This window comes from Artemia sp. Qi Xiang Cuo, chromosome 6 (genome assembly GCF_049724085.1).
Source record: "Artemia sp. Qi Xiang Cuo chromosome 6, ASM4972408v1, whole genome shotgun sequence".
Lineage (NCBI taxonomy): Eukaryota > Metazoa > Arthropoda > Branchiopoda > Anostraca > Artemiidae > Artemia > Artemia sp. Qi Xiang Cuo.
Genome location: NC_142799.1, coordinates 10,253,736 through 10,277,956, shown reverse-complemented (window position 1 = coordinate 10,277,956; position 24,221 = coordinate 10,253,736). Strand labels below are relative to the sequence as shown.

The window sequence follows — 24,221 nt, the reverse complement described above, 5'->3', positions numbered from 1 at the left end:
CATTTTTGCAAAGCCTTTTTTTTCCTTTTTTTTGTAGATGGAGAAAATATTTTCAGGCTCGTAGTTTTTTTGGGATAATTTTAAACATACAAATTTCATATCTTTGAATTACCATTAAAAGTATGTTTCCTTTAATGTCTATGCAGCTTTCAAAACTTTCTTTGTGTTCTGGGTACTGTTAGCATGAATCACTCCTGCCCGCTAGATTGTTAGTTAGTTACCGCATAATGGAATAATATGCTATAATAAAAAACAACAATATTTCAATTTGAGCGTCGATAAAAAGGGGATTTGGTAATATCCCCCCCCCTCATCCTGGAAAATTACCTGACGACGCTCTAATTGCCCCTTTACCTTTTGTGCAGATGGGAATATGAATTCAATCTTTTATGCTACAGACAACATTTTTCGAAATTTGGAGGGAAATACACCTCACAAAAGCTCTATTCAGGACCTTCTCCCCCCTTGACGGTCTTCTGAGTAGAGATGCCTCAGGAGGTCCGGGGGGGACTCCTTAAATGGGCATAGAGTCATTAGGGAGAATGATTGCGTAATCGACCTCTTTCTTCAGGGGTGTTTTTGGCCAAGTGCCCGCTAGGGGAGAATGTTATGATCCAGGAAACAGTATTTGTTGTTGTTGTTTTTGGCCAAGTGCCCGCTAGGGGAGAATGTTATGATCGAGAAATAGGAAAGAGTATTTGTTGTTGTATGCTCGAGGCAAATGTTATGATCCAGAAATAGGAAACAGTATTTGTTGTTGTTGTTGTTGCATGCTCGAGGCAAATGTTATGATCCAGAAATAGGAAACAGTTAGATCACGTGTTTCCTTCTCAGCCAATCAGAGGGCTGGCTTACATATTAGCGGTGGAGAGAATACGAAGAAAGGGTTTTTTCTTTAGTTTTTATTAGTCTGTGAATAGAATTCAAAGGAATGAGAAGAACAGTTTTGGCATTAGTCATTAGGATATATGTTTGTGTTGATGAGTGGAATGTTCGCCCTCATAGAAGTTGAGAGGGGAGTTTAAGACAATAATACAAGAGCACCAAACATTGCGGTGGAAATCACAAAAGGATCGCGGCTTCGTCTGCAATGGGATGCAGTATGTGCAAGATATGTGATATCCTTGAGCAAATTTAAAATGGAAGATCAATTATGTTTCCCCGCTAAAGTTGATATAGCACATGTGAATAGACTTCAATGTGCTTTAAATGCATTGGTGAAACATATCAAAGACAATAAACAGTATCGCTAATTGTGCATGCTCTGTATTTTTTATGTTGTTATAATTATTCAATAAAATTGTTTAGAAATCGAAAATGTTCCCTTTCTTTTCTGGTCAGGACTAGCGAATCAGGGTCAGTCTAGAGTCAGCAGTCAGAGTGAAAGGATTGAAAAATGAATAAATTTGAGAAAGAGAGAATTAGGTCAAATCTAGTGTTTATGGAAAAACATTTGATTTTGGATGATAATTTTCTCGAGTTATCTCTTCAACGCAGGATATTCTCTCAAGGAACACTTGACAATATAATGAAAACTGATTCTCCCCCATTGGACTATTGTATAAAACTTTTAAAATGTGATTCAAATGCTTATACTCAATTTATTGATATATTAATTGGAACAAAGCAGAATCATATTGTGGATACACTTTTGAAAACATTGCCAATGGATTCAATGTAGATGGCTCCACCATTTAAAAGACGTAACGTCACAGAGTTACTCCTCTCCCCTTTCCCCTCATTGAATTTATTGAGCCAGGACGATCAGTTTCGTTCTAGCTGTGAGAGAGCTGACATCGGAAACCAAAAATGTTCTATACATGTCCATTGTGCATGTACACTCTTGGCAGTTTGACTCAATGTGAGAATTGTACAATTATTGATGACTATAGGGAAAAGTGTAAATTATTTAATCCTTGTAAATTACATAGAGGCTATGCAGTACAAATTAAAGGATGTAATTCATGTCTTGAAGAGATTTGTGACTCTCACCCTAGAGGGCACCTGTGCTCCAATTGCCACCATGATAAATGTGATCAGTGGGAGAATACTTACCCCGCTATGATTGGAAAGAATCCTAAACATGATTTTAGTTTATTTCTACGAGATTGGTATCGTCGTGGATTTAAATTATTCTTGGAAGAGGAGTCAGGTCTACGATTCAGCTGTTGGGGTAACAAGACCATTTGGTTTCTACGTCATCGCTGTGACGACACTGCCTTCTATGACTATAAGCCAAGTGATTTTTATGTGGCAGTTATCCAATGTGATTCACCACTTGAAAACACTATATGTAATATTGCTTCAAATAGACAGATTGAACCTCGTGAATTTCATAATATGAATGCTCATAGTATCATTGACTATACAAAGATATATGACAAGAGTGAAGTTACATTGTGGTGTAGACAATTTGACCCTGACTTTGCAGTCAATTCAGATTAATATAGAGTGAATCCAAATGATTTAACAGCATTAGTGTTTCACGACATTTGACTATACACCGATAAAGAAATCTAAAAGTGAAGATTTAAAGACATTGTTGTATATATAAATTTTAATAATAAACAAATTCAAAAACTTTTTTTAAGAATTGTACTCTTAGGGCATTGAAATCAATACTTTCGAGGTCCGAGAGGATATTTTCCACTAGAAAGTCGTTCAGACGTGGATTGTCACTATAAATGTGGAGAAACTGCTTGTAAGTATAGCCGTGACATCGGAACACAAAATATAGTAGTGCATGGAAGCCACAGCTTTTAGTCGTTAGATCCTGCACCCTCTTCCGATTTTGAATAATAGTTTTCCCACTGCTCTCAATATAGTTGCTGATATGGGGTGTGTAGAATGTATAGGGTAGACCAAGAGGATCAAAAAATTCAATCGTTTTCATTGTTTGAAAGATGCACAGCCAATGACCCGTCAGCACAGTCGACGAACTGCTATTAACAATAATCAAGGTATTTTTTACACTTTGAATTTTTCTAAGTTAGTCTAAGGGTAGAGAATAGGATTTGTACTGGGAAATGTAGGGATCCATATTAAATACATAGATCATTTGACTGGTGTTCATGGTACCAAGTCTAGTAAAACACTGCCTTCAGGAGTGATTTCCCAATAGCTTTCATATTGATTTAGTGACATTACTGCAATGCTCTCAGCCAATGGGTCGGCAAATTTACACTCAAAACGCACAGTACCCGTACGTACTATACTCATATCCTGTGTGCAAGACAAATCCAATGCAATGATACCAAGTGTTTTAGCAAACATTTCTTCGGTTATACCATTTTCAAATAGTTGCGAATCATGATCTAGGGTTTGCATGGTCAACTCATACAATGCTCTATAGGATTTATCAAAGGATAGATTGTAGAGTGGGATGCAGTTTACTTTGCACACAAGAGATGAAAGTCCAAACATCTCCAATTTATGTGGACATTCAGTCCAGGATCCTATTGCACTGGCACTCTTTACAAATTCCAATGCAAGTTTCGAGGGGATTTCGCCATTGATAATGGATGAATCGGTAAAGATGCGTGCACCCATGGCAATATGAAGTTGATTGGTGATTGTATGAGGAACAAGTAGTTTAATATTATTTCCATTGGCTCTCAGTTTTTCCACGGCCAAAGCAACAGAACTCAAAACCTGCTGTTTGCGTACATGAAGTATTGCCGAGGTGAGGGAGAGACTTACATCGGGATTGGCAGCAAGTTCCTTTCTCAATATGAAATTGAATGGTGCAAGCGTCAGTTTTATATCCACTTTAAAATTGGGCGGCAGCCATTGGGGTATATTAAATATTTCATGATATATTTTTCCAACTAGATGTAATTCAATAGTTGTAGCAATTTTAAGTGCATCTGTACTATCAGTATTAGTAATATATTCATATCCATTGGAGGTGCCTCTCAATTCCTTGTATGACTTGGGTGTCATCAGCATGAATTGCATATAGCTCGTATAATTGGAGAGATTGTTGCTTGTGCTCACCAGCGCATCATTTATGTAGACACTAGATTTGACGAAATAAATTATGTAGTATACAATTTTCATAGGATATCCCATCGGCTCGAATTGGCATTGTATTATCGGATTTCCGGACTTTCATTTGTAAATCTATAAATGTTGAAGACATGTCCATAAAGTAGTCTTCATTGGAATAAATTTGAAAGTGGATATTATCAGAGAGGGGTTGTTGAGGATAAAATTGTTCATAGTATCCATGCTTGACACTCAAATCAACATTTTCAGCATTGAATAGATTCAATGAGGCGGTGATTGAAGGTTGAGAATCCTTATGTGGCAGGTAGGACATTTTAGGAGAAGAAATCTAGTTTCGATCTAACAATTTTCTTCCTGGGACTTCTGGTTACACTACGTGTCGGCTTTTTCCTTCTTTTCTTTGACAAGAGGGATGATGTCTTACGTTTCCATCCTGAGTGGAGATTGATGAGTTATGCATTGTTTCTTGACCTTTTTAAACCTTTACCATTTTGTTTTAATTTCTCGCCAAGGTTTCGCGCACTGGACCTAAGATTTTACGAAGCACATTTTTTAAAATCCTTGCCAGAGCCCCAATCGTATAGTGTAGAGGATGCAAAATCTGTCGCAGTCAGTACAAGATATTTTCTAGCCAGTGGCAGTGAAGAGCGAAACAGCTTAGCAAACCAGCTGCCAAGACCATAGCCAGACATTGACGAGCGACCTTTGCAGTAGTCCATTCCATTGCCCTGTTGTCTTGGGCCAAGAGTATTAACATAGCAGTCAATATCAGGACAAGTGAATACCACTTTTTTATTAGACATCTTATTGTGGAACGAAGTGACTGAAATGGCATGTAATTAGATCCTAAACTTTTGAAATCGGTACGGGATAGACTACTTCGGTTGGTAATGTTAATTAACAGAGTTATATACAGGAATTGTTTATAAAACGATACTATAGAGGCTTTGTACCGTAGTGGAGAGTATGTTCTTGATTGCTTTTTTGTTCAAGAACTCTTAGGAGGGGAACATTTGCATTACGGACCTGAGATGTTTCCACAAAGAAGGCGTAGAGAAATATACAAGTGTCTACGGAGAAGACAGGCAGGTAATCAGCGAAAATGAGATCAGTGTTTCCGGCACTTTTACCATTGATTTTATTGGGCTTAAAGCCAAGAACATACTTTAGATTATCATTGAGGTTATAATCTTTTCACTGGCAATGGGTGAAATAATATAGATCTTACCCTCATCCTCTGAATAGTTGAAATGAAAAGCTCCCTCCTTACGATCAGAAATTCTTTTATTGATAGTACTACATAAATCATTTATGCAGGTGAGTTCTTCGTAGGGTAATACAACATATGGATAATCAAATCCAATTGATTTTTTGAATTTGTTCTCGATCGCTAACGAGTGGCCAATCATCATGTTGATCGCTAATGAGTGGCCAATCGTGGGGTCGAATTTTTATTTTATATTCATGTTCTTTTCTCAGGATGTCATAGGTATTTTTGAGAATACAGTCAACAAGAGCCACTTCATACTTTCCGTCAGAATTTAATGGTGGGGGAGAGTTTTGTCCAAAAATCACTTGTTTTATTCAGATCATTGCAGAGAGGATCAGAAAAATTGAACATGAAAGTCACATAGAAATCATTGGGCATTGTTAATATCTTCAGCACTGACCCAAGATTCAAAATCCAAGTAGTATCCTAGCCAGCGAACAAATAACTGTTTCTTGCCCCTACGAGTACGTCTCTTTAATATCTTTTCAATTTGATACCTTTCACTAGTATTTCTAACTTTTTGCAGTTCATATTCATAAAAACCACCGAGAATCTCGTCATCTTTGGTGTCTCGCAGTCGATAAGTTATGGGTATGGTGTCCAGGATTTTGGACACTTTAAAAAGTTCAGTGCTCCATAAATAATTCCCCTTTTCAAAAATATTGGTGGTTCTATTAATTCGAACAGTATCACCAACATTGAATTTCTTCTTTTTTTTCTTCTCATTGCCATTGGAATATTGCTTTAGAAAAGCATCAAATGTATTTTCACTGTAGTGAACATCTCGAGGGCTAGAGTTGGACAGAGATCGATGAGGTCGATGGTTGTATATCTGCATGATTTTTATCTAAATCATGAATAAAAGCCGATGTATTTTTCAGAGTACAATATCTTGAAATTAATAGAAGAATTGTTGTTATGAATCGTTCAGCCAATGCAGCCTTTATCAGTCTGTGACTGTAATAAGGTGGTGTATTATATTTCAATAGAACCTTTTGCACATGAGGATTAACAAATTCACTGCCAGAATCGGATTGAATTTTTTTATACGAATCTTGTTCAAGAATACTTTCAATGGCCCGAGCAACTTCAACACCTCTCTTTGATCAGTAATGGAATGGCATAGGCTTAGCGACTAAAGACACTGATTGCCACCAGAATATATTTATAGGGTGCATTGTGACGCCGTTGAACTGCGTCTAAAGTTAGGAGATCCATTTGCATTATATGCAGAGGGAAAAAAGGCTTTAGTTTGTCGATATTGTTTGCCATGAAACCTGTGATTCTGAGGTAGTGTGTAGCTTAGTTCATTTTCTAAATGCTCTTTTGCTTTTTTTAATGTGGTGCCGGAGAAAGCTCTAAAAAGCGTTTTGGGAGAACTTAAACTTCCCGCTTCACCAATATTTTCATTGACACCTTTCAGAACTTCATCCATTTTGAACGCAAACACGTAGTGTAATGTCCACTCCCCTTTTGCACACTGGTGGGTGAATCAATTGTTCTTCGCTTTTGACTAGCAGCCACAGGTGTTGTAAAATCAGTGATGCTAGTATTTTCAAATATTGAATCTTCTTCTTCTTTTAAATGGTGTTGGCGTTGTTGGTGGACTATATTCTCTTAGTTTCTTTAGAATTTGCTTATTGCCAATAAGAGTTTTGGGAAAGTTTGATGCATTTAGAAAGGCGTATAGATTATTGTAAAAGAATAAAAGTCCTTTACAATTCGTCACCACATCACAAATCAAATCAATTTGATTATAAATTTTCCCCTGAATTATAATTTGTTTCACTGTGCTGTCGACTTAAACATGATGATCACTAGTTTCCAACATAAGAAATGATAATACCGTTTTAATCTGGTCCTGATAGGTGAGGGGCACAAGGTTTCCAATTTTCGATACAATTGAATTCAATTCCTTCTTCTTTGATTGTGCAGAATCTTGAGATGTTTCCTGTTTAGAGGGATCAGTGGCGGTGACGGGTCTCTCACGATAAGGTTTGTTTGTCCACACGTCGCAACGCATCTTGAAGTAAAAGCAGTTTTTTGTCATCGGCAATATTCTCATCATTAATGAATTTGCTTAGATTGTCTTCAAAATGTTCGACTGGCGAGAGGACAAGATCAAATGGTGTCAATTAATAGGGTTTTGTCATTCTCTAGAGAAAACTATTCACAACTCCTACGATTATGGGCAGTAAAAGTTTGAAAAAGCTATCACCTGCTTGAACGAGATGTGTTCTTTTTATTTTTTTAACCATTTTTTTTAAAGACAAGGCAAGGAAAGGGGTGACATGTTTGGTTTTCTACTTTATAAAACCATATGACAGTTTAAAAATTCCCACAGTTAAATTTAAAAAAAGTTCAGATATTAGATTAATGAAATCATTGTCAACACCATGTTTGAGTATGGCCTTCCTAAGCAAGGGTTTTGAAGTGCTTAAAACGGAAAATAAATGCCGCTGTTCGTGTAGTTTCTTCAGTGTCATAATGACAACTAGTAGCCTTTTCTACTGTTCACCGGAAGATATACTGTATTTTCCTTGTCAAAAATGTCGGTGACTACACGTAGATCCTCGGGTATGCTTTGATGAAGATCTAAAAATCTTTAACCGTTGAGTTTGCTAGTCGGCTGTGTGTACGTTTAAAACTGAAATTTGGGGGCGCCAGGTTATATCTGATTTTTGAGATTTATTCGTGCGATATAAACCCGCACGACTCGATATATAATTTATATAGCGCAATTCTGTCTCTGATGAAACAGATTGTGTAGAACTAGGGCTAAGGGAATATGTTCATGATGAGATCGGACAGGGAACAGTTGCAGCATTTCCTACGAGAGCTGTTCAATAGATTCAGCCAAATCATCGATAATTAACCACGAGTTCGATTCAATGCTATTGAAAACATCAAGTCCTCGTATGAATCGTAGTTGTATGGTTGTGGCACTAGCTTTTATTTTATCGTATGACCCCTGCCAAATACTATAGCGATAGTAGATTTTTTTTAGCTTTTCCAAAAACATTTTATTGCAACTTTTAATTATTTTAGTTAAGAGTGTGGTTTTTCCTTACATTGAGGGCCCACACAGAAACGTTTTTAAGGGTGTTTTAAATTGATACATACTGTTGGCAGCAGTTGTACTATAACTAACTGTAAATCATATATGTCCAATGATAAGTAGTAGCAACAATTTCCCCACAGATCTATCTATTCAAGAGCAACAAAAAACAATATTTCAAGGCAGCATTTATTCCGGCAATATGAAAACAAATATTTGTTCAACGTGAACTGCAACGATAAAAATAACACTTTATGTACAATATAAAAATAAAAAACACTTTTTGTCCATCAACAGCAAGAACACTTATTGTCTTTAAACACTTTTCTGTACAACAACAACACTTTTGTCCATCAACAGCAAGAACACTTATTGTCTTTAAACACTTTTCTGTACAACAACATCAACACTTTTTTGTACAAAAAAAAACACTTGAAAACAACAACAGACAACACTTGGAACATGAACCAGCACATTTGAACATTAAAGTGAATTTAAAGCTTGGGTCCCCCCCCCGGGCCGCGGGACCGGAAGCCGGCCGCGTGTAGGACCCCCCACCCCCCGGGGGGAGGTCATGGGAAGGGACCCCCCCCGGGAACCGCGTGGGAAAAACAATACAATAGTTGTCGTCACTGCAGGTTAGTGGTTGGGTTAGTTGAGGTTCGATTAATTAATTTACGAACAGATTGGTGGTGGTGGTTAGTTAATTTATGAGCTGGTGTGTTGAGTAGTCAGATTAGGTTAGTTTATACAGAACAGGCTGAATATCAATGTTTTTGCAACCCACTCAATCTAAAATACGATTTTGACCATGAGATAGGACACTCACATCATTATCGAACATGTAGACTTTGTCGGATATACATGACATTGCATTTTTTTTCCACTCTCACAGTATAATTTCTATACTGTAGAGAGCGAATTGCAAGCACTTGTGCTCTCGGCACTAGGCTACTTTCTACACAGTCTCTGTACACGCTCATGTTGATAATTGCTCTTTACAAAGTGTGTAGGCACCTCTTTACACGCCTTCTTTTCATCCCACATTATGAGTTTTAACGCAATAAACTTTGGGGCCCGGGAACTCCCCCCTGGATATCAAATCACTCCCCGTCTCTAATTTTAACATTGACAATTGGTTTGGTGCTTGTAGTTTCTCCAGATCAGGATAGAGAGACTCATTTCGGTTAGTGAAATTTATCCACGAGCCCATATGTTCACTGTTTTCTAGACCACCCAATAAATAGTCAGTCCCATTTGCCTTTAGTAGCAGAAATTCTGTATCCCCATAGTGAAATTGAACCTTCCGCTCCCGTGGCCATTGCACCTTGCACACATTGTAAAAGAACGACAACATGAGCTTTTGGAAATTTCTAGTACTGAACTACCTGCTCCGGCTATTTAATTTCCGTTGTTTCTAGTACTGCACATTTCTGCTTCAATTTGCATTGCAACATGTGAGAAGAACCATGCACATGCCTTATGCTTGTGATTGACACACCTTGTCTGCTGTCGCCACTGATCCCTGCTAAGACATGGAAACAGTTTTCTCTAGAGATTCTGCTACAACTCATAGGAGAAGGAATTGACATCCAATTGTATCGAAACTTGGATACCTCTTGCCACGTCGACCATATTTGAAGACAGAGTCAAAGAGTATTATCTTATCTCATGACTGAGAATACTGCTGATGACACAAGTTCAAGTCGATAGCATAGGGAAACGAATTATAATTCATGGAAAATGTTATAATCTAGTTGATTTAATTTGTGATATGGTGGCGAATCGTAAAGGACTTCCATCCATTGAAAATAATCTATACACCTTTCTAAGCGTATCAAACTTCCCCAAAAGTCTTATTGGCATTAAGCAAATTCTTAAGAAACTAAGAGAATATAGTCCCCCAACAACGCCAACATCATTTAAAAAAGAAGAAGAAGTTCATTATTTGAAAATACTAGTATCAGCACTGATTTTACCACACCTCTGGCTGCTAGTCAAAAGCGAAGACGAATTGAATCACCCTCCAGTGTGCAAAAGGGGAGTGGATATTACACTATGTGTTTACGTTCAAAATGAAAGAAGTTTTGAAAGGTGTCTATGAATATATTGGCCAAGTGAGAAGTTTAAGTTCTCCCAAAATACTTTTTGAGGCTGTCTCCGGCACCACATTAAAAAAAGCAAAAGAGTATATATAAAATGAGCCAAGCGACACACTGCACCAGAATCACAGGTTTTGTAGCAAACAATATCGACAAACTATAGCCTTTTTCACTCGGCATATAATGCAAACGGATCTTTTAACTTTAGACACAATTCAATGGCATCACAATGCGCCCAACATATATATTCTAATGGCAATCAGCATTCTTAGTCACTATGCATATGCCATTCTTTTGAGATCAAAGAGAGGCGCTGAAGTTGATCGGGCCATTGAAACTATTCTTGAACAGGATTCGTATGGATAAATTCAATCGGATCGTGGCAGTGAATTTATTAATCCCCATGTGCCAAAGGTTCTATTGAAATATAATAAAACACTTTATCATAGTCACAGCCCGATAAAAGCTGCATTGGCTGAACGATTAATAAGAACGATTCGTCTATTAATTTCAAGATATTGTACACTAAAAAATACATCTGCTTTTATTCATGATTTAGATAAAATCATGCAGATATACAACCATCGACCTCATCGATCTCTGTCCAACTCTAGCCCTCGGGATGTTCACTGCAGTGAAAATACATTTGATGCTTTTCTAAAGCAATATTCCAATGGTGAATGAGAAGAAAAATGTGAAGAAGAAATTCAATGTTGGTGATACTGTTCGAATTAATAGAACCACCAATATTTTTGAAAAGGGGAATTATTTATGGAGCACCGAACTTTTTAAAGTGTCTAAAATCCTGGACACCGAGCCCACGACTTATCGACTGCGAGACACCAAAGATGATGAGATTCTCGTCGGTTTTTATGAGTATGAAATGCAAAAAATTAGAAACACTAGCGAAAGGTATAAAATTGAATAGATATTAAAGAGTTGTACACGCAGGGGCAAGAAACCCTTGCTCGTTCGCTGGGTAGGATATAACTCAGATTTTAATTCTTGGTTCAGTGCTGAAAATATTAACAATGCCAAATGATTTCTATGTGACTTTCTTGTCCAATGTCTCTGATCCTCTTTACAATGATCTGAATAGAACAAGTGATTTTTGGACGAAACTCTCCCCCACCATTAAATTTGACGGAAAGTATGAAGTGGCTCTTGTCGATTGTATTCTCAAAAATACCTATGATATCCTGAGAAAGGATCGTAAATATGAAATAAAAATTAGACCCTATGATTGGCCGCCCCCACCCTCAGGTGATCAAGAACAAATTCAAAAAATCAATTGGATGGATTATCCATATATTGAATTACCCTACGAGGAACTCACCTGTATGAACGATCTATGTCGTTCTATTAATAAAAAAATTTCCGCTCGTAAAAAGGAGCTTTTTATTTCAACTATTCAAAGGAGGAGGAAAAGATCTACATTAGTTCACCTATTGCCACCGAAAAGGTAATTCTCAATGATAATCTAAAGGACGTTCTTGAGTTTAAGTTCAATATAATCAATGGTAAAACTGCAGGAAACCCTAATTTAGTTTTTGCTGACTACCCGCCTGGCGTCGCTCCAGACACTTGTATATTTTTCTACGCTTCATTTGCGGAAACATCACGGGTTAGTAATTCAAATATTCCCCTCCAACGTGTTCTTGAAAGAACAACCAATAAAGCACATATTCACCACTACAATATAAAGAATCTTCAGTAGATTCCCGTAAGCACTTCTTAATTGGACCTCTGTTAGTTAACACTGAGAACTGAATTGGGTGATCCCATAGCAATTTCAAAGGGTTTAGCTGTGATTAAAGGCCTTTTTAGTTCCCATCGTTCAACAACAACTTGTCTAATGAAAAAGTGGTATTCACTTGTTCTGGTATTGACTGCTATGTTAATATTCTTAGTCCGAGAAAACATAGTAATGTATTGGACTTATACAAGGGTTGTTCGTCAATGTCCAGCTACGGTCTTGGCAGTTGGTTTGCTAAGCTGTTTCGCTCTTCACTACCACTGGCTAGAAAATATCTTGTACCGGCTGAGACAAATTTTGTATACTCTACACTATACGATTGGGGTTTTGGCAAGGATTTTAAAAAAAAGTGCTTTGGAAAATCTTAGGTCCAGTGCACCAACCCTTGGCGAGAAGTTAAAACAAAATCTTAAAGTTTTAAAAAGGTAAAGAAACAATGCATCACTCATCAGTCTCTACTCAGATTGGAAACGAAAGACATCATCCCTCTTGTCAAAGAAAAGAAGGAAAAAGCCGACACGTAGTGTAAACAGCAGAAGCGCCCAGGAAGAAAATTGTTAGATCGAAACTAGATTTCTTCTCCTAAGATGTCCTACCTACCGCATAAGGATTCTCAACCTTCAATCACCGCCTCATTGAATCTATTCAATGCTGAAAATGTTGATGTGAGCGTCAAGCATGGATATTGTGAACAATTTTATCAGCAACAACCCCTCTCTGACAACATCTACTTTCAAATTTATTCAAATGAATACTGCTTAATGGATATGCCGTCAACATTTATAGATTTACAAATGATAGTCCGGAAATCCGATAATACAATGCCAATTAGAGCCAATGGGATATCCTATGAAAATTGTATGTTACAAAATTCATTTCGTCAAATTAGTGTCTACATCAATGGCTCGCTGTTGAGCACAAACAACAATCTCTCAAACTATACAAGCTATATGCACTTCATGTTGATGACACCCAAGTCATGCAAGGAATTGAGAGGCGCCTCCAATGGATTAATACTGATAGTACAGATGCACTTAAAATGCTACAACTAGTGAATTACATCTAGTTGGAAAAATATATCATGAAATATTTAATATACCCCACTGGCTGCCGCCCAATATTAAAGTGGATATAAAAGTAACACTTTCACAACCGAATTTCATATTGACAAAAGACCTTCTTGCCAATCTCAATGCAAGTCTCACTCTCACCTTGGTAATAGTCCTTATGCGTAAGAAACAGGATATGAGCTCTGTTGCTTTAACAATATAAATACTAATAGCCAGTGGACAAAGTACTAAAATAGTTGTTCCTCGCACAATCACCAATCAACGACATGTTGCCACAGGGTCTCGCACCTTCACCGAGTCATCCTTTATCAATGGCGAAATCCCGTCAAAACTTGCATTGGCATTTGTAAAAAGCGCCAGTGCGATAGGATCATGGACTGAATGCCCACATAAATTCGAGATGTTAGGACTTTCATTTCTTGTTTGCAAGTAAACGGTATCCCACTCTACAGTCTATCCTTTGATAAATCCTATAGAAGATTGTATGAGTTTAAAATGCAAACCCTAGATCATGATTCGCAACTATTTTAAAATGGTATAACCGAAGATATGTTTACTAAAACACATGGTATCATTGTACTGGATTTGTCTGGCACACAGGATTTGAGTATAGTACGTACGGGGACTGTGCGTTTAGAGTGTACATTTGCCGACCCATTGGCTGCGAGTATTGTACTAATCTCACTAAATCAATATGAAACCTATTGGGAAATCTCTCCCGAAGGCAGTGTTCTACTAGACTTGGCACCATGAACACCAGTCAAATAATCAATGTATTTAATATAGACCCATAAATGTCCCAGTACAAATCTTGCTGTTTGCCTTTAGACTTTCTCGTAAAAATTCAAATTGCGAGCAATGCCTTGATTATTGTTAATGGCAGTCCGTCAACTGTTCTGACTGGTCATTGGGTGTGCATCTTTTAAACAATGAAAACGATTGAATTTTTTGATCCTCTTGGTCTACCCTATACATTCTACACACCTCACATCAGCAACTAAATTGAGAGCAGTGGGAAAACTATTATTCAAAATCGGAAGAGGGTGAAGGATCTAATGACTAAAAGCTGTGGCTTCCATGCACTGCTATATTTTGTGTCCCGATGTCGCGACTATACTTACAAGCAGTTTCTCCTAATTTATGGTGACAATCCTCGTCTGAACGACTTTCTAGTGGAAAATGTCCTCTCGGACCTATAAAGTATTGATTCCTGTGCCCTATGAGTAAAATGGTTAAAAAAATCTTTTAAATTTGTTTAGCGATAAAATGAATAAATACAACAATTTCTTTAAATCGTCACTTTTAGATTTCTTCATCGGTGTATGGGCATCTGTCGTGAACCACTAATGCTGGTAAATCATTTCGATTCACTGTGTATTGATCTTGATTGACTGAAAAGTCAGGGTCACATTTTCTACAGTACAATGTAACTTCACTCTTGTCATATCTCTTTGTATAGTCAATTATACTATTTGCATTCATATTATGAAATTCCCGAGTTTCAATCGGTCTATTTGAAGCAATATCACATACAGTGTTTTCAAGTGGTGCATCACATTTGGTAGCTGCAAAATAAAAATCGCTTGGTTTATAGTCACAGTAGGCGGTGTCATCACAGCGATGACTTATAAGCCCAATTGTCTTGTCACCCAAACAGTTGAATCGTAGACCAGACTCCTCTTCCCAGAATAATTTAAATCCATGACTATACCATTCTCGTAGAAATAAACTGAAATCACGTTTAGGATTCTTTCCAATCATAGCGGGGTAATTATTCTCCCACTCATCACATTTATCATGGTGACAATTCGAGCACAGGTGTCCGGTAGGGTGAGAGTCACAAATCTATTCAAGACATGAATTACATCCTTTAATTTGTACTACATAGCCTCTATGTAATTTACAAGGATTACATAATTTACACTTTTCACTATAGTCCTCAATAATTGTAGAATTCTCACATTGAGTACAACTGCCAAGAGTGTACATGTATAATGGACATGTATAGAACATTTTTGGTTTCCGATGTCAACTCTCTCACAGCTAAAACGAAACTGATCGTCCTCGCTCCATAAATTCAATGAGGGGAAAGGGGAGAGGAGTAACTCTGTAACGTTACCTCTTTCGAATGGTGGAGCCATCTACATTGAATCCGTTGGCAATGTTTTCAAAAGTATATCCACAATATGATTCTGCTTTGTTCCAATTAATATATCAATAAATTGACTATAAGCATTTGAATCACATTTTAAAAGTTTCATACAATAGTCCAATGGGGGAGAATCAGTTTTCATTATATTGTCAAGTGTCCCCCAGAGAATATCTTGCGTTGAAGAGATAACTCGAGAAAATCATCATTCAAAATCAAATGTTTTTCCATAAACACTAGATTTGATCTAATTCTCTCTTTCTCAAATTTATTCATTTTTCAGTCCATTCACTCTGACTGCTGACTCTAGACTGCCCCTGATTCGTTAGCCCTGACCAGAAAAGAAAGGGAGCATTTTCGATTTCGAAAAAATTTTATTGAATAATTACAACAACAACTAATGCACTTAAAGCACATTGAAGTCTATTCACATGTGCTATATCAACTTTTGCGGCGAAACATAATTGATCCTCCATTTTAAATTTGCTCAAGGATATCACATATCTTGCATATACTGCATCCCATTCCAGACAAAGCCGCGATCCTTTTGTGATTTCCACCGCAATGTTTGGTGCTCTTGCATTATTATCATCAACTCCCCTCTCAACTTCTAATTGGGCGAACATTCCAATCATCAACACGAACATATATCCAAATGACTAAAGTCAAAACTGTTCTTCTCACTCCTTTGAATTCTATTCACAGACTAATAAAACTTTGGCAAAAATCCTTTCCTTGTATTCCCTCCGCCGCTAATATGTAAGCAAGCCCTCTGATTGGCTGAGAAGGAAACACGTGATCTAACTGTTTCCTATTTCTGGATCATAACATTTGCCTCGAGCATACAACAACAACAACAACAAATACTCTTTCCTATTTCTGGATCATAACATTTGCCTCGAGCATACAACAACAAATACTATTTCCTAACATTTCCTAGCGGCACTTGGCCAAAACAATAACAACAAATACTGTCTCCTTCCCTAGCGGGCACTTGGCCAAAAACACCCCTGGAGAAAGAGGTCGATTACGCAATCATTCTCCCTAATGACTCTATGCCCAATTAAGGAGTCCCCCCCGGACCTCCTGAGGCATCTCTACTCTTCTGTATTTTTAGCTGAACGCTATGTTTACCCGAGGCATTTTTGAGGCATCAGACATCCCTCCTATTCGTAAACAGTAACCCACCTGCCCAATTTCCTAATTGACTGATGCAAAATTATATATCAGTGTACACAATATAGTCAAACATCAAGTGAGTCAGCTCGGTTAAATGAAGCTCTAAAATAAGTATCTGCATTACCTACTTGTTTTATTGAACTGCTTGCTTATATAGGAATTAAATTAAAAAAAAGTTTTTTCAACTGAAAGTAAGGAGCAACGTTAAAACTAAAAACGAATAGAAATTACTACATATTTAAGAAAGGCTCCTGATACACAAGGACCGTTTAATTAGAACAATAAACTTTTTACAAATTTAGCGTAAATAGCGAGGTACTGAGGACAGGGCAATCCCCTCATATGCGTAATAATTTCTGTTCGTTTTTAGTTTTAACGTTGCTCCTTACTTTCAGTTAAACAAACTTGTTTTTTTTATTTTATTTCTGATAGTTTTTAATTAATGATGGGAAACCCAGCTCTCCTCCCATGGAAAATTCCTTTACAGAAAAAATTGACAGGAAATTATAATATTTTTACAGGCGCGAGAACCTCTCCGCATAATACATGAACTGGATTTAACAAAGTACGACAGTGTAGTACAAATGCAGCTTTTGATGTTTTGTAATCAGATTTCGACGCGGCAGCTATATCCTACAGCAGCTGGGTTTTTTAACCTAAGCAAGCAAATGGTCTGCACGGTAAGATCGATCAATATTACCGTCCTGTTATACTGTTATACTGTGGTTTCTCTCTGTTCCATTTTAGTATATTTAATTGAGGAGACTTGTTGCCTCCATCCTATAGCGAACAAAGTAAAAGACTCTTGACCTACCTCGCCAAAATGAACAAGTTGATGAGAAAAAGAAGGAAGTTATAATCCAGGGCAATAGTTATAATTTAATTGATTTGTTATCGGATTTGATTGCAAATCGTAAAAGAGTCGAATCCATTGATAGTCATTTATAAATTTTTTAAAGTCGCCAAATTTTCCTAAAAGTCTTTTTAGCAATAAGCAAATCAAATAAAAGAACATAGTCCATCAACAACACCATTAAAGGTAGAAGATGATGATTTGAAATCTTTCCTGGAAAATACTAGCATACCTAGTAGAAACAATGATTCGATGACAACGCCGGTGGTAGCTAGACAAAAGCGAAGACGTATTGACTCGCCCAGACGCCCAGTAGTATGCAAAAGGGTAGCGGACAGTTCACACTCTGTGTTGCCAAGGTCACAGGTTTCCTGTGAAACTTCACAGGTTTTTTTTGATAGTCACAGGTTCACAGGTTTTGCCGCCGAATGGTAGAAAGTCACAGGTTTTTGTGCTAAAGATTCCTAATATGACCTAATTTTATGCTAAAAGTTGAATTTTTTTGAGCTCACATTTTTGGATTATTTTTAGTGATTTTGAAACGACATATATTAATCATAAATCTAAAGCTTCATTGCATTTTTCGGGCTCTTTTTGTGAAATTTGGAAGATTTGTTTTCACGACAAAGAAAATGTTATGTTAAACCTGAATAGTCACCATTCCTGAATCAGTGTAATTCGAATATTTTTTCGCGGCTAGTTTTTTTCTTAAGTATGTTATTCAACTTTTGGTAACTATGGGCCGAGGTTCGCTCTTAAATAGGTTCCAGCTACATAGTAGCAATCGTATATTTCTGTGTAGAAAAAGAAAAATCAAAAGAAAGGGATTGATTCAACTCATGACCGTTACAATGAGCGTCAAACAGAACCTATTTTGAAAATATATCGGACTTGAGAATTTGACTTCACTAGTCTATGCCAGAGATAATTCCGTTAGAAGATAATATTACACTACCATACAGTCCATTGGGACACAAAATTACAGCCATTTATGGCTTGGATATTTATCACTTACTACGAATTGTTCAAACTTTCCATACTTCATCTATAAAGTATGGATAAAGACAACAGCTATCTGTTATTGAAATCTTCGTCACTTACTACGATTTGGTCATACTTCCCATAGATTAGCCATAGAACGAGCCATAGATTATTGGTTTGCTACACCATCGATTGATTGGCTATTTTGAGTTCTGGACGCTTTCCGGAGGCATCCAAAATGGTCAGTGCCATATCTTCCCATTAAATTATCTTTGGTTTATGCTACTAATCCGTAATTAGGTCGTGTTTAGATGGACGGATTATTCGTCGATAATTGACTATTCGGTGATAAAAAACGTCCGTTTTTAAAAAAAATTGGCCGACTTTCTTCTAAAGAAAGTTCCTAGTCCCTCGTCAATTTTGAAGAAATCAGCCGATTGGAGAGTGAAATTTTTAAATGTCAGATTACGGAAACAAGACTACTGACTTGATCACCCTTGTTCAAGGGTACAAGCTTCTCTATAACCCAGCAGATATTCATTATGAAAAGAAAAAAAAGAAGGATAACATTTTGAAACATTGTGCTGTGAAATTCTCACTGCCTCTTCCGAATATTTCATGTTCTCTGCCAAAAATTGGCCGATTTTTTATGGTCACGGTCAAAAGCGATGGCGATAGAAAACGGTCGATTTTTCATGCAAAATCGGTCCGTCTAAACACGGCATTACTTCCGTTGACTACCTGTTTTTTCTCAATATATCTCTGACTTGCAAGCTACGATCTTGGCACTTTGAAAGCAGAATAAATTGGCAATGGAATACGTTATCCTTCGCGTGACACATAAATGTTCTTTTGGCCTTCCCTTAAACAGATACTAAAACGATAATATTAGAGTTTGTGCGTAGCAAATCTGGTGACCCCCAATCTTACTACGTTGATAATTTTCTTCAGACGTGGCTAGACCTTTGGTTACTCGTGCACCCCATAACCTATTTTAGTCCCTGTTCCTTTTAAGGTTCAACCTTGGGACTTAGCCTCTCTAACTATTAAAGAAAACTATTTAACATTTCAAGTTTTTTACTGATAAATCATTACAATTGCTAACCGTCACTTTATCGACAAAAACTATCATTTTATTGACTAAAAGCGTCATTTCATTGACAAAATCCGTCACAATAGTTAACAGTCACTTCATCGACAAAACCGTCATTTCATCGACAAAAACCGTCATTTTATCGACTAAAAACGTCATTTCATCGACAAAATCCGTCATTTCATCGATACAAATCAGTCACAACGTCGACAGTCATAACATCGACAGTCACAATCAATACCCGTTACAACGTTGACAGCCATAACATCGACACGTCATTTCATCTAAAAAAAAAACTGTCGATGAAATGACGGGTCGATAATATGGTTGTCGACATTTAGACGGGTCGCGATTGTGACTGCCGGTGAACTGAGGTGTCGATGTTATGCCTGTAGTAGAGTTGACGTGTCGACGAAATGACGGATTTTCCTTGTCGACGAAATGAAGCTTAGTGCTTGTGACAGTTATACGAGATGGTAACACCCGGGTTGGATTCAGGGAAAAAACTCTAGTAGTAAATTCGTTTGATAGGCTTTGTCGTTCTTGCTTAAAAAAGGGAGGTTTTCAGGTCATATCGATATAAAATTATAATTAAAATCCAAAAAGAAATTCAACTAAAATTACGAAGTTGAAATTAGAATTAAACAAATTAGAATAAAATTAAGCGAATTGAAATTAGAATTAAAAAATTTCAGATAAACTTAAAAGAAACAGAGCTAAAGTTGGTAATTTAAGCTTTGATTCGATGTGACCCGAAATCACCCGTAAAAAATTGGAATTAAAATTAATCCACAGTTAGGTTTAAAAATTCAAAAAAAATTTCCCCCCAAAAAACTTTGATATGAAGACGAAGAATCAACCCATATTTAATATGGCCTCCAGTCATTTCTAAGGCCACATTTTCCCGCATAGTCTTTAAGGAAAATGCTATGTGTCTGAACTTAAGGTGCAATTACACGATGCGGAAAACCGTGCGGAGGGGATCACACATTTTTCCATATGGATTGAACAATATTATTTTAGACTTTAAAACCATGTAGGTCATTGTAGGCCAAAATAAACTTTTCGTTGCTACAGCCGTTCGGACCTTGTCGCCCAAAGATCCTTAATACCTGCCGAACATCAATGAATCTCGACTTTTTCGCATAACTAATGCAATTGTCGTAGTGAAAATGACTCTCGATAATTGGTTCTTTACTTTTCGACTCAAATAGGTAGCGGTATCGACATAGAATTTCGCTCTGTTTACATTCTCGATGACGATATCTTTTGACGATGACGGTCTTTTTCCCATCTATTGAAATTGAACAAGCACTAAATTTAATTTATCGGTAGCGTTAATGTCGAAGCTGGAAATACCTGCAGAAGTCATGCAGGGAACAGACCACTAAGTAGCATGCCTCTAGATTTTCCATGACGTGTTTTCAAGCCAGAGGCAGATCTTCCCCGGTTTAAATATCTTTGCTAGTAAAGTTCTAGTGTTGCTACTTCGGAATACCAAAAGTAAACTGTAGTAAGAAGGCCTGAATATGCTCTGAAGGTAGTCACAGGTTTTTTGACGAAGTTCACAGGTTTCTTGGCCTTTTTTCACAGGTTTTGAAAATTCGTAGTGGCAACACTCTTCACACCTCGTTTACGGTCAAAATGGATCAAGTTTTGAAAGGCGCTTATGAAAATATTGGTGAACCAGGAAGTTTGAGTTCTCCCACTACACTTGCTCAGGTTAGCGGAATTAAAAAGAAGTTAGCAAAAGAGTATTTATAGAATGTAGCCATTTATACCCATCATTGAAATCATAGGACTAGAGGTAGTGACTATCGAAAAACTAAAGACTTTTACCCTTTGCATATATTACAAGCAGATTTTTTAACTCTAGACGCGATTCAGAGACATCATAATAAATCCTACAAGTATATTTTACTTACAGTAAGTGTTTTTAGTCGGTATGCATATGCAGTTCCATTGCAGTCAAAGAGAGGCCATAAAGTAGCTAAAGCCTTTGAATCCCTCTTTGAACAAGATTCATATAATAAATTCAAACATCCGTGGAAGTGAATTTGTTAACCCACATGTAAAAAGAGTTTTATTGAAATATAATACAATACTCTATCATAGTCATAGTCCTATAAAGGCGGCATTGGCTGAACTTTCGATACGAACAATTCAACATTTAATTTCTAGGTATTGTACATTGAAAAACACACCTGCATTTATTCATGATTTAGATAAATTATGATGATTTATAATCAACCCCTCATTGATCCATCTTCAATACTAGCCCTACTAAAGTTCATGTTGGTGAACCTGTTCGAATCAATCGGACAAGAAATATTTTTCAAAAGGGAAATTACTTGTGGTCCACTGAACTTAAGTTTTGGACACTAAACCTATAAGGTATCGTCTTCGTGATATGAAAGATGAAGAGCTTCTTGGCGGTATTTATGACTATGAAATAAAAAAACTTGGAAAGATTGAAATCTATAAAATTGAAAAGGTATTAAAGACTCGTACTCGCAAGGGTAACCGACAGATGCTTGTTCGCTGGCTAGGATACCATTCTGGTTTTGATTCGTGGAAATCTGCTGAAGACGTTCATAATGTCTGAAGGTTTTAATGTGACATTCGAAACTAATGTTTCCGATCCTCTTTATGACGATTTGAATAAAACGAGTGATTTTTGGACAAAACTCTCCCCTGCCATTAAATTCGAGGGAATGTATGAAGTTGCTCTTGTAGATTGTATTCTTAAAAATACCTATGATATCCTAACAAAGAATCGTACATATGATATAAAAATTAGACCACATGATTGGCCAAACATTAACAATCAACATGTAATTGAAAATATCAATTCATATGAATACCCCTTCGTCACATTATCATATAAGGAGTTCGGGAGTATGAACGAATTGTGCCGTTCTATCAACAAAAAATTTCATATCGCAAAAATGGTGCTTTTCAATTTAACTATTCAAAGGAAGAGGGTAAAATCGACATTAGTTCACTCATTGACAATGAAAATGTTATTCTTAACGATAATCTTAGAGAATTTCTTGGTTTTAAACATAATATAATCAATGGTAAAAGTGTAGGAAGCGCAAGTGGTATGAATCGTGTTATTTTCGCAGAGTATCCACCTGCTCTCTCCTCGGACAGTTGTATATTTCTTTACGCTTCCTTTGTCGACGGATCAAGAGTTGGTAATACCAATGTCCCCCTCCTACGTGTTTTTGAATGAAAAACCTCTTCATCACTACAATATTAAGCACCTTAAATTCATTCCAGTCAACACTTCGTATTTGGAGCTCTGTCAGTTAACATTAAGAAGCGAATAGTGATCGTCTATCAATGATAATAGGTTTGGCCGTGAGTAAACATTATTTTCGACCCATTCAGTGAAATGGCTAATAGAACTCAGTTTTATGTTCTTATATTGATTGCTATGTTGCCACTCTTAGACCACGACAGCTGGGTCATGGAATGGACTATTAAAGGGGTCGTCTGTTAATGTCCGGGTACGTCCTAGGCAATTGGTTTGCTGAACTGTTTCGCCCTGAGCTACTCAGGGCTAAAAAATATATTGGACTGGTTGCCGCGGATTTTGCGTCCTCTAAATTGCATGATGGGGGTCTGGAAAGGATGTTCAAGAAAGTGTTAGTCATCACTAAACACTTTTCCAATTTTTACTAGATTACATAAGATTTTCTGATTCTCAAATCCATCCAATTTAACAATCTCGCTACCAAATACAGACTAATCATTTTCTATAGATTTTTCTCTTCAATATATTTTGCCAGCGCATTTAATCCATCTTGCAGTCTCTGTCTATGCACTATATTCACCTTAGCTGCCAAGCACAATTGTTCTTCCGACTTGAATTTGCTTAATGTTATAACATATCCAGCATACATTTTGTCCCATTCTAGGGTTAGTCGGGAACCCCTTGTAATTTCCGCCGCCACCTTAGGCAGTCAAGGTCCCGTTTCCTCAACACTTTCAATGTTCAATAATTTATAAGCATCCATTTTAATGTTTACTGTCCCACTTCCAGATAGTTCCAGAACGAAAATGACTCTCGATCAATAAAAATGGGTGCTACCTCCTGGGGAGGCATGTTTAGACACGATTTTCCTATAAAAAGGCCGTCTAGACACCTATAGGGGGGGACAACAGGGGAAAATAAAAACACCTGGATTCTAGGAAAAGCATCTAGACAGGTATAGGGGAAAAACACCCAGGAATTTCGCCTAGAAACTGGGCTCTCACAGAAATACACAGGGGTGTGTCGCATGACGTAACATCCACTAGAAACAGGGATGCCTTGACGTCAGAGGACACCCTTTAAAACTAGGGGTGCGCACCCTTTAAATTCCGTGAGGCGTCACTACTGCCCTATACGCCATCAATGGCTCTGAAGGATCCTTATCCTTTTTTATCCTTTTTTTCAGAAGGAAAACTTGTTTTAAATACAGGAAAGTACGAAATAATTTCTGTTCGTTTTCATTTTTAATGCAGCTCCTTACTTTAGCTTTGTTGTAGCATAGTGAATAAATGCTCTGCTTGGCAATACGGAGCCTGGGGCTCGATCCCCGTCGCAGCAAGGTTTGGCGAGAAGATTGCTACTTGTCTCTGTAAAAAAGACCCAGGAACTGAAACGTTACTTCGACGCCCTATGTGCCATCAATAGCTCTGGAGGATCCTT

General features: G+C 37.2%; 1 protein-coding gene across 1 annotated transcript in view; it reads left to right on the top strand.

The window, feature by feature from the left end:
* LOC148950854 (uncharacterized) overlaps positions 1 to 24,221 on the top strand; it is a 70,984-nt gene that overhangs the window by 22,798 nt on the left and 23,965 nt on the right. Inside the window, exon 2 of the mRNA XM_089090048.1 lies at positions 17,114 to 17,272. Coding sequence (XP_088946174.1) covers positions 17,114 to 17,272 — 159 coding nt within the window. The remainder of the gene's footprint in view (positions 1 to 17,113; positions 17,273 to 24,221) is intronic.